At 35.8% G+C, this 13814-nt stretch overlaps 2 protein-coding genes across 2 annotated transcripts; one reads left to right on the top strand and one right to left on the bottom strand.

The window, feature by feature from the left end:
• Positions 1-6215: 6215 nt before the first annotated feature.
• LOC102592049 (uncharacterized) lies at positions 6216-7506 on the top strand. Its single transcript, XM_006358262.2, has one exon. The coding sequence runs from the start codon at positions 6366-6368 to the stop codon at positions 7425-7427; it is 1062 nt and encodes a 353-aa protein (XP_006358324.1). The 5' UTR covers positions 6216-6365; the 3' UTR covers positions 7428-7506.
• A 1694-nt stretch (positions 7507-9200) lies between these two features.
• On the bottom strand, positions 9201-12355 carry LOC102582120 (putative clathrin assembly protein At2g25430). Its single transcript, XM_006358229.2, has 2 exons — positions 12097-12355; positions 9201-11404 (listed from the first exon to the last, which is right to left on the bottom strand). Exon 2 carries the CDS (start codon positions 11363-11365, stop codon positions 9515-9517), a length of 1851 nt encoding a protein of 616 aa, XP_006358291.1. The 5' UTR covers positions 11366-11404; positions 12097-12355; the 3' UTR covers positions 9201-9514.
• Between the last annotated feature and the right edge of the window lie 1459 nt (positions 12356-13814).

Raw genomic sequence — 13814 nt, forward strand, 5'->3', positions numbered from 1 at the left:
AACTCAAAGACTGCAACAATAATAGGAATGTAAACAAATTAGAATAACATTACATATATAAGCTATTTATCTTGCCAAAGTATTCCAATTCTTGCACTTGTCTTCAAATATTCTCTTATTTCTCTACTTATACAATGGTAGACATTAAAATTTTGTAGGACAATAAAGACGTGTTTAATTCGAGTTGAGACTCTACAAGGTGTGTTGGATTCCAATTGGAATTCTTGGAGGCTACTCAACCCTAAACTCTAGAGCTAGTGGTTCAATGACACAGGTTCATCGAGGTTGAAGACATGTTCATGTGGTTTCAAAACAATCTGCAATCAATTTGTTGATAAAGAAGACTTTTGTCCAGCTACATGTGGAGAAGAGATTTGAATCATATTTTCAACATTTCTATTGTTGCATCTTTGAAAATAAAAAATAAAATATTTTTAAACCATATATTTTAAACTTTATTTTTAACCATGACAAGCAGACTATGTGAAGAACAAAGATATCATGCATGTGAAGAAGGCGGATCAAGTTTTGTCAAGAAAATCCAGCCAAAAGTGGAGATTTGTTAGGGTTTTGCCCTGATTTTCTTACCATATTAATTTTACTCGAAGGAAAGTTAAAGCATTACCATAATTGTTTTTACTTTTCATGAAAGTAAAATATAATTCTTTTACATATTTGGTTATTCTTTCCTTATAAGAAAAGTTTGGAGATGTAGCAATTAAAGATCTTTATTCTCATATCAATAACACAATAACATCCACAATATAGTCGTTTAGAGACTTTTGTCTATGCGGAGATTTATTCTCTCAATAGTTTTAATATTTTTCTTTTATATTAGTTTTCATATAATAATATTATGTTTTTAGTATAAGTTTTTGTCATCTAATTTATCAACGTCTTGATTTGCAATTGTAAGCTTCCGCATGACGCTCTAATCATTTTCGAACCCAACAAGCCACATTAGAGGTAAAGTGCTCCCTAACAAAGGCGACTCCATACCAAGGGGACTCGAAGTCGCCTTTGTTAGAAAGCGATTTACCCGTCAATGTGAGACTTCCGATACAAATCCAAATTTAATCGAGCTCTAACGTAGATACCAAACACCGGGTGTGAAACCAAAAATAAAAATAATTCTGATGTATTTGTTAGGTGAGGTGTAAAAAATTACTTATAATTGAAATTAATCATTAACTTAGATTCAAACAGTTTACTTGTCTGCTGCTCCGACTTTTACAAGGAAAATTTACTTTATATTGTCAATAGAACATTCAATGTCATTCCACAACCTCACAATGTTTACACATATGTAGCCGTTACATTTATTTGCAATATCAATTATGAAATACTCCGAGTTGGTATGCAAAAACCAACTATGAAGAGTATCACATTATGTACCGTTCAACCATTTTTTTTTGGATATATTTCCATATTTATAAGTTAATTTTTAGGAATTACACGATTTTTTTGGTTTTTCGTGTGTATTAAGCCATGAATCTGGCGCCTCGTAGCACCAGAATTTTTTTTTCTGAAAAAATTTATGAGGACCTCCGTAATGAGTTGGGGAAGCGTTACATAGTCTCACTGTTTTTCAAGCAAATTTTCGCATTTACAAGCCAACTTTTAAAAATTGCGCGACTTTCTTGGTTTTCATGTGTAATGCCCATGAATCTAGCGCCTCGGAGCACCCAAAATTTTTTCTAAAAAAACTTTATGAGGTCCTACATAATGAGTTGGAGAAGTGTTACATATAGTTTCACAGTTTTTTTCAGGCATATTTTCACATTTACAAGCCAACTTTTAGGAATTACGTGACTTTCTTGGTTTTTCGTGTATATTAGCCCATGAAACTGGTGCCTCAGAGAACCCAAATAAATTTTCTGAAAAAACTTTATAAGGACCTCCGTAATGAGTTGGGGAAGCGTTATGTGCAGTCCCACAATTTTTTCAAGTAAATTTTCACATTTACAAGCCAACTTTTAGGAATTACGCGACTTTCTTGATTTTTCGTGTGTATTAATTCATGGATATGGTACCTCGGAGTACCCAAAATATTTTCTAAAAGAACTTTATGAGGTCCTCCGTAATGAGTTGGGGAAACGTTACATATAGTTTCACAGCTTTTTTTCAGGCATATTTTCGCATTTACAAGCCAAATTTTAAGAATTACACGACTTTCTTAGTTTTTCGTGTATATTAGCCCATGGATCTGGCGCCTCAGAGAACCCATAAATTTTCTGAATTTTTTTTATGAGGACCTCTGTAATGAGCTGGGGAAGCATTATGTACAGTCCCACAATTTTTCAGGCAAATCTTCACATTTACAAGCCAACTTTTCGGAATTATGTGATTTTCTTGGTTTCCGTGTGTATTAGCCCATGTATAATGAGTTGGAGAAGCGTTACGTACGGCCCCACCATTTTTCAGGTATATTTTGCATTTACAAGCCAACTTTTAGGAATTACGTGACTTTCTTGGTTTTTCGTGTATATTAGTCCATGGAACTGGCGCTTCAGAGAACCCAAATAAATTTTCTAAAAAAACTTTATGAGGACCTCCGTAATGAGTTGGGGAAACGTTATGTACAGTCCCACAATTTTTTCAAGTAATTTTTCACATTTACAAGCCAACTTTTAGGAATTACGTGACTTTTTTGGTTTTTTGTGTGTATTAGCCCATGGATCTGGCGCCTCGTACCACCCAATTTTTTTTCTAAAATACTTTATAAGGTCCTCCGTAATGAGTTAGGGAAGCGTTACGTACAGTTTCACAGATTTTTCAGGCATATTTTTGCATTTACAAGCTAAGTTTTAGAAATTACGCGACAATCTTGGTTTTTCGTGTATATTAGCCTATGGATCTGGCGCCTCAAAGAACCCAAATAAATTTTCTGAAAAAACTTTATGAGGACCTCCGTAATGAGTTGAGGAAGCATTATGTACATTCCCACAATTTTTTGAGATAAATTTTCACATTTACAAGCCAACTTTTAGGAATTACGTGACTTTTTTATTTTCGTGTGTATTAGCCCATTGATCTGGCGCCTCGGAGCACCAAAAAAATTTTCAGAAAAAACTTTATGAGGACCTCCGTAGTAAGTTGGTGTAGCATTACATACAGCCCACCATTTTTTTAGGTATATTTTCGCATTTACAAGCCAACTTTTAGGTATTACATGAGTTTCTTGTTTTTTCATGTGTATTATAGCTCATGGATCTGGCACCTTGGAGCACCCAAAAACAATTTCTGAAAAAACTTTATGAGGACCTCTGTAATGAGTTTGGGAAGCATTACGTACAGTCCACCATTTGTTTCAGGCATATTTTCGCATTTACAAGCAAACTTTTAGGAATTACGCGACTTTCTTAGTTTTTCTTGTGTATTAGCTCATGAGTCTGATGCCTCTGAGTAATCAATTTTTTTTTATGAAAAAATCCTATAAGGACTTTCGTAATGAGTTGGGAAGCGTTACGTACAGTCCCACCGTTTGTTTCAGGCAAGAAAAAACTTTATGAGGACCTCTGTAATGAGTTTGGGAAGCATTACGTACAGTCCACCATTTGTTTCAGGCATTTTTTTACATTTACAAGCAAACTTTTAGGAATTACGCGACTTTCTTGATTTTTAGTGTGTATTAGCCCATGGATCTGACGCCTCAGAGCACCCAAAAAATTTTCTAAAAACACTTTATGAGTTCGGGAAGCGTTACGTATAGTTTCACAATGTTTTTCAGGAATATTTTCGCATGTACAAGCCAAAGTTTTAGGAATTATGCGTCTTTCTTGGTTTTTCGTATATTACCATGGATCTGGCGCCTTAGAGAACTCAAGTAAATTTTTTGAAAAAACTTTATAAGGATATCTGTAATGAGTTAGGGAAGCGTTATGTACAGTCCCACAATTTTTCAAGCAAATTTTCACATTTACAAGCCAACTTTTAGGAATTATGTGACTTTCTTGGTTTTCGTGTGTATTATTATCCCATAGATTTGGCGCCTCGGAGCACCAAAAAAAATTTCAAAAAAAACTTTATAAGTACCTCCGTAATGAGTCGGGGAAGCGTTACATATAGCTCCACCATTTTTTTCAAGTATATTTTCGCATTTACAAGCCAACTTTTAGGTATTGCACTACTTTCTTATTTTTTTTGTGTGTATTAAAGCTCGTGGATCTGGCACCTTGAAGCAACCGAATTTTATTTTTCTGAAAAAACTTTATGAGGACCTCTGTAATGAGTTCGGGAAGCATTACGTACAGTCCACCATTTGTTTCAGGCATATTTTCGCATTTACAAGCCAACTTTTAGGAAATACTCGTGGTTTTTCTTGTGTGTTAGCCATGAGTCTGACGCCTCTGAGTAATCAAAAAAAAAATCTGAAAAAAATTTCTGAGGACTTCCATAATGAGTTGGGGAAGCGTTACGTACAGTCCCACCATTTGTTTCAGGCAATTTTTTTACATTTACAAGCCAACTTTTAGGAATTACGCGACTTTCTTGGTTTTTCGTGTGTATTATTAGCTCATGGATTTGGCGCCTCGGAGCACCCAAAATAATTTCTAAAAAACTTTATGAGGTCCTCCGTAATGAGTTGGGGAAGCGTTACGTATAGTGTCACAATTTTTTCAGGCATATTTTTGCATTTACAAGCCAAGTTTTAGAAATTATGCGAATTTCTTGGTTTTCCGTGTATATTAGCCCATGGATCTAGCGCCTCAGAGAACCCAAATATTTTTTTCTGAAAAACTTTATGAGGACCTCCGTAATGAGCTGGGGAAACATTATGTACAGTCCCACAATTTTTCAAGCAAATTTCACATTTACAAGCCAACTTTTGGGAATTATGTGACTTTCTTGATTTTCGTGTGTATTAGCCCATGGATCTGGCGCCTCGAAGCACCAAAATATTTTTTTTGAGGACCTCCGTAATGTGTTGGGGAAGCGTTACGTACGTCCCCACCATTTTTTCAGGTAATTTTGCATTTACAAGCCAACTTTTAGGAATTACGTGACTTTCTTGGTTTCCGTGTATATTAGCCCATGAAATTGGATCCTCAGAGAACCCAAATAAATTTTCTAAAAAAACTTTATGAGGATCTCCGTAATGAGTTGGGGAAGCATTACGTACAATCCACCATTTGTTTCAGGCATATTTTTGCATTTACAAGCCAACTTTTAGGAATTACGCGATTTTTTTGGTTTTTCTTGTGTATTAGCCCATGAGTCTGATGCCTCGGAGTAATCAAAAAAATTTCGTGAAAAAATCTTATGGCGACTTCCATAACGAGTTGGGGAAGGGTTACGTACAGTCCCACCGTTTGTTTCAGGCAATTTTTTTACATTTAAGAGCCAACTTTTAGGAATTACGCGACTTTCTTATTTTTTCATGTGTATTAACCTATGGATCTTGGGCCTCAGAGCACCCAAAAAAATTCTGAATAAATTTTATGAGAACCTCTGTAATGAGTTGGGGAAGTGTTATGTACAGTCCCACCATTTTTTGCAGGCATATTTTTGCATTTTCAAGTCAACTTTTAGGAATTTCGCAACTTTCGTGATTTTTCGTGCGTGTTAGCCTATGGATCTGGCGCTTCGGAGCACCCAAAAAAAATTTTGAAAAAAAATCATGAGGATCTTTGTAATGAGTTGGGAAAGCGTTACGTACAGTCTCATCATTTTTTTTTAGGTATATTTTCGCATTTACAAGCCAATTTTTTGAAATTACGCGACTTTCTTAGTTTTCCGTGTATATTAGTCCATGGATCTGGTGCCCCAGAGCACTCAAAAAATATTTATGAAGACCTCCTTTATGAGTTAGGGAAACATTACGTACAGTCCCACTATTTTTTTCAAGCTTACTTTTGCATTTACAAGTCGATTTTTACAAATTATGCAATTTTATTTTATTTTTCGTGTGTATTATCTCATGAATCTGACGTCTCAGAGCCGCCCAAATATTTTTCCGAAAAAACTTTATTGAATGGTGATTGGAAAAAGTCGAATCTTGTATCTAGCTTGCCTTTTGAATTGTGAATTACAAATTATCCTGGTTTTGTGCTGGAGGATGATGAGGATGTGATTTATTTCAATTATATGTGTCTACACAAAAGTGGTGAGCTGATTAAGTTCTTGCTTTAAGTCCCCAAAACTTTACTATAGTTGAGAAATGATTGTTAATATGTATATTTTAGTATATGGTACAAATAAAAATGAACGGAATAAAATAAGGTGCGAAGAAATTGAATTCCTGTGATTACTCGTTGCCATGAATAAAGAAAAATCATTATTCATTTTCTTTCTCCAATCCCATCTACCACCCCTACAAGGTTGTCATCTCCGCTACGGATGATGGCAGCATCGTAGAAGAAATTATGGACCAAACACCGACTCCTTCATCAACCATAACTGCAGATTCCTCCCTCTCATGTCAACCTCATTCCCCGCATCTCCCTTGTGCTTCCACAAACAATAGCAATCATATTCTCGAAATCACCCTCATTTCTGCTCAAGATCTATCTCCCGTCTGTAAATCCCTTCGTACCTACGCGTTAACTTGGGTCAATCCCAATCGTAAACGCACCACCCGTGTTGACAATCACGGTCACAACAACCCCAATTGGAATGATAAGTTCTCTTTCCGTGTAGACGATGAATTCCTCAGCTCCGATTCATCAGCTATCCATGTTGAAATTTATACTGTTTCATGGTTTCGTGATATTCTTGTAGGTACCGTAAAAGTTATTCTCAACAATCTCGTAAATCCTTTTGAAAACACCAGCAGCAATCAGAGTAAGAAATTTGTAGCTCTTCAAATTCGTCGACCTTCTGGTAATCCACAGGGGATACTCAATATGGGTGTTGCCGTAATTGACAAATCGAAACGGAGTATGCCGTTATTCAGTGAAATTACACCATTGTCGTTGGATCATAGAGATATTTTAGACAGGAAAATAAATGATATCAATGCTCAAGATGAAATGATAAATAATAACCACAATCATACCGATGAGAAATTGCAGATTCAAATGTGGCAGCAATCAGATAACGTAGCTTATTCCGAATTTCCAAATCAAGCAGGGTCGATAATAAACGGGTCAGAACTGTGCTCTGACATTGGTCCATCTGCTTCTATTGTGGCAGCGGAGACAGCAAAGAAATTGCAGGTACCGTCAAATAGGGAAAATGAAGACGGAGAGAGTTCTTCTATATTGGAGGAGTTGACAGCAGAGGAAGCATATGGTAAAGGATTAGAGGAAACGAAACGAGCAAAAGGGGGACACACACGAAGGAATACAGACGGAGGATTGTATTCATGTTTTGGAAATGCATATTGTTTCGAGTTCACAATTGTTTGTGGAGCGGGTAACAATCAAGGGAATCGTAGAGTTAATAGTAGTACTGCCAAGACCAGAAAGAAAACAAATTCTGCTTAAATATTAATGTACGTGTCCCTTTTTGTATACTAATACACCTATTTTATACTATGAATGAAATAAGGTGTAACAAACAAGTAAATAGGTGAACAAATTGCTAAAAGAAAATGCAATTAATATATTCTCTCTAAGACTCATTTTATTGTAGTCACAACATTTTCCATCTAACATAATTAAGTAATGATCTACTTTCACTTTTACTTTGGCAAGATTTGGTGTTAGATCTTATATATTATAGTCATAACATTTTCCATCTAACATAATAGTGACACATTGTATTGGAAGTGGAGGCTTGCCTCTGGAGTCTTGTGTGATAAAAAAGTATTGCCAAAATTCAAAGGTAAGTTCTATAAAATGGTAATTAGACCGACATTGTTGTATAGAAGATGCATGTTATGGAGATAAGGATGTTGATGTGGATGTGTGGTCATACTAGGAGCGATAAGATTAGAAATGAGGATATCCAAGATAAGATGGGAGTGGGATCTGTAGTGGACAAGATGAAGGAAGCGAGACTGAAATGGTTTGGACATGTTGAGAGGAGATGATGTAAGAGGTTGGTCATAGAAGGTACGAAGAGAGGTAGAGGTAGACCGGAGAAGTATTGGGAGAGGTGATAAGACAAGATATGACGCAACTTCAGGTTAACAAGGGAGTGGAAAACGCGTATTAAGATAGAAGGTTAATATTGTAGTGTTTATTATTGTTTTCAATGATCTATCCTAATATGTTGTTTATTGTGTTTTGATTATCACATTATTTTATTGTCGTTTTTGGCTCCTTTCTAATAGAATTTGCATTGTTTCCTTGTTACTTGTTATATTCTCTTCATTATCTCCTTCTTCTTTGTGCTTGGATTTGTTGCGCTCGAGCTGAGGGTCTTTCGAAAACAGTATCTCTACCTTCACGAGTTAGTGGTAAAACCTACGAACATTCTATCCTTCTCAAGCCTCACTCGTGGGATTTCACGGAATATATTATTATTGTTATTGTTGTCATAATTAAAATCAATAAAAACATGCATCTAATCGTAACGTTTCCTTTGGGTGTGATTAGTGCTTGATTGTAAACAAAATAATTTGAAGAATTGAGAAAAAATCTTATCATGAGTTTTAACTTCTCTTTTATATTTGTAGCACCAATATTTTCTTTTTGTTTTACACTCCACTTTAAAAAGTTTTTCTATATTTCCAAATTCAGCCACAAGAAATATGAGTTTGATCGATCATAATTACGTGCCTTTTAACCTATTTTATGTATTGTGAAATGAAGGGATAGTAAACTACTGATCTTAAAGAAAAAGATAAGTTGCACTTTCGATTAATTAGATCATATCATTTTCATTGTCGAACTCAAATAATTAGTTGTTAGAAATTTAAACACCATAGCTCATCATATCATTTCTTAAAGTATGATCCTTCTTTTAAAATCAAGTCAAATTATTGTTAGGAAGATTAATTAATGTGCTTGAGTCGTCCCTGTCTCATGTATTAATCAGCGAGCGCGCTATGTGCTAGAGGATCGTATGCAACCGGAGAGTTCGATGTCATATATCCCAACAAGGTTTACAAATAGGCATGCATATATAGAAAGAGTTTTGTTTCAGTGTTTGTACTTGTCTTCAAAATGATCAATGATACATACAAGACCTTCCCCTTCAGATGGATGGACCAACCTATTCTTGATATGATGATATCTTCATCAACAATATAATTGGTCTCATTCAACCTATATGTTTATTTCCAACTTTTTTAAACTTAAAAGTCACCATCCTTACAAAGTAAAGTTGCACATTATATTCAAATCAGGTAACACTTCTCAATTTTCGGCAATCACCAATTGCAAACTTTGGCTTAAAATATTGAAATGGAAATTTCAACAGGTCGATACATCTAAAAAAGTTACTTATTGTATGGCTATCTCCATATCCTTTTTCTCAACTCATTTTCGCAAAAACGTCAGTGTACACAGCTTAGAGGTGTTGCGGAGGAGCTGATAACAGGTTTCAAGAATATGATAATATTGTAGCATAATAAAAGAAAACTGCAATGTAGCAAAAGCACCACATGTATCGCGAGAGGTGAGATTCAGAGGGGAGTGAAGTAATAACCTGCTGGCTGTCCCATCCCATAGGGCATTGATGGTGGCATTCCACTGCCATAGTAGCCTGGGGTAGCCCCTGCAAGTCTGGACAAACCCATTTGGCCTTGCATCCCGTTGCTTGCGTATTGCTGCCACAGCTGTTGTTCCTGCATTAACAAATGCTGTTTCCTCTCCTGTTCAGCCATTTGGACGTAAGAAGGAGGTGGCACAGCTAGGGAAGCAGCAAATGGATCTTGGTTCCCTACTGGTTGGACTGTTCCATCAGGGGCAGGTAACGCAAGCATAGGTGTTGCAGTCTTTCCCACTCCAGGCAATGCTACACTGCTGGCACTCCCACCAGTCACCTGAGTATTGCTCACGTGCTGCCTCACGGTTCCCTGATCGTACATCCCGTTTAACAAAAGTGAATCAAAACCACCTGCTAAATCAGCCGTCTGCTTTGACAAATTACTGGCGGTTTCTACCAATGCTAACTCCCAGTCAGCTTTGCCAATCTCAGCAGCTGGTGTCTGCCAAGCTGAAGTTACTTGTCCAGTCTCTCCATCAGACGGGAATGCTTCCCAGGAGCCATTCCCCTTGGCTACAGGCCCAGAAAATAGAGCTAATGCCATTTTATTGCCCTCACCATCAGCTGTCACTCCATCATCCTTCAAATTCACCAAGTCTTCAGTTACCTGCTGAGCATGTGGCCTTGGCTGTGGTACAGGTTGAGGAGGAGCAGGAGGAGGAGGTGTGTGATTCTCGGGTGGTGGGAGAGCTTTAATTTCGTTCATATCTGGTGTTTTCTCCTCTTTAACTGCTGACGAACTCTCCACCCTATTTATCTCAGGGCTCCTTGGCCTATTTGCCCTCTCTCTCAAGAAGGCCTCAAGTGTGCCCAAAAGCTTATCAGTGATGACTTGCACTTCTGGGAACTCGGATGACCTTGCAATCCCAACATCCTTGCACCAATTGTAAGTGCCCACAAGCTCATCGATCATCTTTGCTGCACTAACATAAGCATCAAAAGTCTTGACACAATCAGCATACTCCATCTCTGCGAATCGATCCAACAAATTATGTAATACCTCACAAATATCAGCATAAAGCTTGAAGCTCTCCTTCACAAGAGAATATAATGCCGCCAGCACCATCCTACTATCCTTGGCTGCACCAGTCGGTCTACAAGCCAAGAACCTATCAAGAAGCTGAAGCAATTGATTCAACCTCTCTAAAACCTTCTCAGGCTTCATTTCTCTGGCTGGCGTCACCCCACTTTTCTCTTCCCTTCCAGCAGACTCATCAGGCTCATTAAAGAACCTCTTTCTCCTATCCATCCCATGTCCATCGGACCGATACTGACCATAACCATCACCGTCATTCAACTTCCTATCATAAGTAGAAAACTCAAGCTTCTGATCTAAATAAATGGCATAAGTCCTAACGAATCCAGAATGATCCCAGGAATTAGAGTGCGCTTCATCACGAAAACCAGACATATTCAAAACCCTCATCCCTCTCCGACTTGCATACATGATCTCTTGACCAAGTACAGGGTCTCCATCAGTTAATAGCCTATGCACAAGCACTAAGGCCTTCAACGCCACAACCCAATCATGGGTTTTGCTTAACCTCTTTGACACTGCAAAAACAAAAGCACTAACATACCCTCGAGAATTAGAGGTCAAGTGCAAAATCTCCCTAATATATTTCTCATCTGCTGGATCATTATCATGAGTGGTTGCTTTCACCACCAATACTTCAAGGTCCGGCGCAACATTGCTGGTCACTTTAGCTAGGCTTATACTAGTTTGATCTTTCACTGCTCCAATTGCCTTCCTAATACTCATAGCCATCACAATTATCTAATCCAATAACTTGGTGCCTTTAATCACCTTTCACAAAAACAAAAACAACAACAAAAAAGTATCCTTTAATCTAATATTATTTGTTTTCTGCTATTCAAATCGATTACAACTAGAATTTAAAAAAAAAGTATAATGCACCTTGTCGAAGCGTGACCATCTCATCTAAAATTTTAAGTTGTACGAGAGAACATATTATTAACATAATTATAAGCCTAATTCTTTATAGGCCAACAATGTGAAAATTCTTCTTCTTTTTTAATTATGGTTAGAGTGAGACTCGAACCCATCGCCTTTTTTTTCTCTGAATTGTCTGATCATCTCATCTATGATTAAAATTCGAAAAGTATTATAAAATCACAACTCTAATAACTAGAAATATTTTGAGGGTATGAAAAAATTGTTTGATTCTGCATATCCTGAATAAAAACCAACAACATACCCCATGTATCCTGATACTGTCATAAAAAAAATGGAAAACATTGTAAATATATTTAACAAACAAAAATTAAAAAAATCTAAAACCCTTTTTTCAGTTAATCACAAAAAATTGAATAGATCCGAGTCAAAGCCGGCTATGATGAAATTTTCAAAAGATCTTTCAGTAGATATCAGTAAATACAAAACGTCACTATACAAAATTCAATCGTTAGAACTAAAATTACTGAATACCCAGATGAAAACACATTGAAAATTGATAAATAAGGGCAAAAAACTCATACCCTTTTCGGAATTTCACCCGATCGGAACTGATCGGTTGTTTGCCGCCGGCGATTCTGGTTTTTTTTTGGCGGAAAATCCAACTGTACCAAAATTGATATATATATAAATATAGAACTGAGAGAAAAGAGAATTGAAGAGAAGAAAAAGACGCGTAGAGAGAAAGGGAAGACACAGTAATGGCTAAAGTGAGAGACTTTCTTGTATATACAGTCAGTCAGGACTCAGGGGGCCTTTTGTGGGTGTTTTTGACATATTCATATTCATTCTCTTTTGATTTGATTTAAATACAATTTTTCAAAAATATGTTTGGGTGCCGGTGAGACCTTTTCTTACTCAAGACTTTTATTTTACAAGTTAAATTAACTTCGGCGTATATCCTTCAACTTCAGGTGTGTATATTCAACTTCAGGTGTGTATGAGTAGATGTACGTGACGTAATACATATATGTCGTCATGAAGGATGCAGATTATCAGGTAAAAGTAGAAAAGGCAAAATCAAACTCAACTCGTTCAATTCATTTAAATTTGGGCGGTTTAATTTATTAGCTCAACCCAGTACAACTCAACTCATTTCAACCCATTAAAAATTGGGTTGATATGTAACTCGAATTGGCTCATGAGAAATCTTGTCAAAATATATTTTAAAAGACTTTTTTTTTCAATTTGATATGTTATATATAACCATAATAAAAAAAAAAAATTATGTGCTAAAATGAACAAATAAAAGAATTAAGCTTAGTAAAAATTGGGTTGGGTTGGATCTTTAACCCATTATATAACTCATTACCTAACCCGTTCTGATCCGACTCATTTCGATCCAAACAAATTTGGATTGGATTGGGTCTTGACTCAATTATTATCTAATCCGTCCAAATTTGATCCAACCCACCGTCACTAAATTGTCACCCCTATGTAAAAGCATGTGTCTACTTTATTCAAGTTTATATAAGTTTAAGTGTCTATTTGTACATATTTAAAAATTAGTAAACACAAATATCTACTAAATTTAAATTAAAAAATATATTTATGTATCATGCTTAAATTAAATCAAGGACGAAGCTATAGTCGGCAGAAGGGTGATCATTTCAACATTATTTGTCCAACAATAAAGTTAAATTTAATGGGAAAAAGGTGTGAAATATATCCAAATTTTGATCGAAATTGTTGTAACAATATCAAACTTTGGAAAGGACCTTTTACCCCCCTATACTATTTAATAGTGTATTTTAAAGGTATATATGTGTCCACGTGGACATCATAAAAATTGCATCATTATAAATAGTAATGTGTTCACGTGGGTACATATATACCTTTAAAATACATTATTAAATAGTGTAGAGGTAAAAGGTCCTCCACAAAGTTAGGTATCGTAACAGCAATTTCGGCCAAAGTTAAAATATTTTTCAAACTTTTTTTCCTAATTTAATTAAACGACTTATAATATACAATTTAAAATCATACTTGGCAAAAGATAATCCATTAAAAAGGAACACAGAAAGTACCAAATTATATGACACGGAGTAATACTATGATTTTCTTAATCCCAAAACCAAGCATTCCCTTAATATACTATAAAATGCAGAATTATAATTTATAAGCTATGGTTATTAGTCAAAATATGAGGTTTCAAAAGTTGTAATTCCTATTTTGAATATTCAACTGTGTATTAAATTCTTATTGTTCCTTTCATGAAAAAAAATATATTATTATTTCTTTT

The sequence above is a fragment of the Solanum tuberosum genome, unplaced genomic scaffold, assembly GCF_000226075.1.
Source record: "Solanum tuberosum cultivar DM 1-3 516 R44 unplaced genomic scaffold, SolTub_3.0 scf00272, whole genome shotgun sequence".
In the NCBI taxonomy this organism is placed as follows: Eukaryota; Viridiplantae; Streptophyta; class Magnoliopsida; order Solanales; family Solanaceae; genus Solanum; species Solanum tuberosum.

What these genes read in the sequence shown, in the direction of transcription:
- LOC102582120 (XM_006358229.2), bottom strand. Translation starts at nt 11,365, where the DNA reads ATGGCTATGAGTATTAGGAAGGCAATTGGAGCAGTGAAAGATCAAACT.
- LOC102592049 (XM_006358262.2), top strand. Translation starts at nt 6,366, where the DNA reads ATGGACCAAACACCGACTCCTTCATCAACCATAACTGCAGATTCCTCC.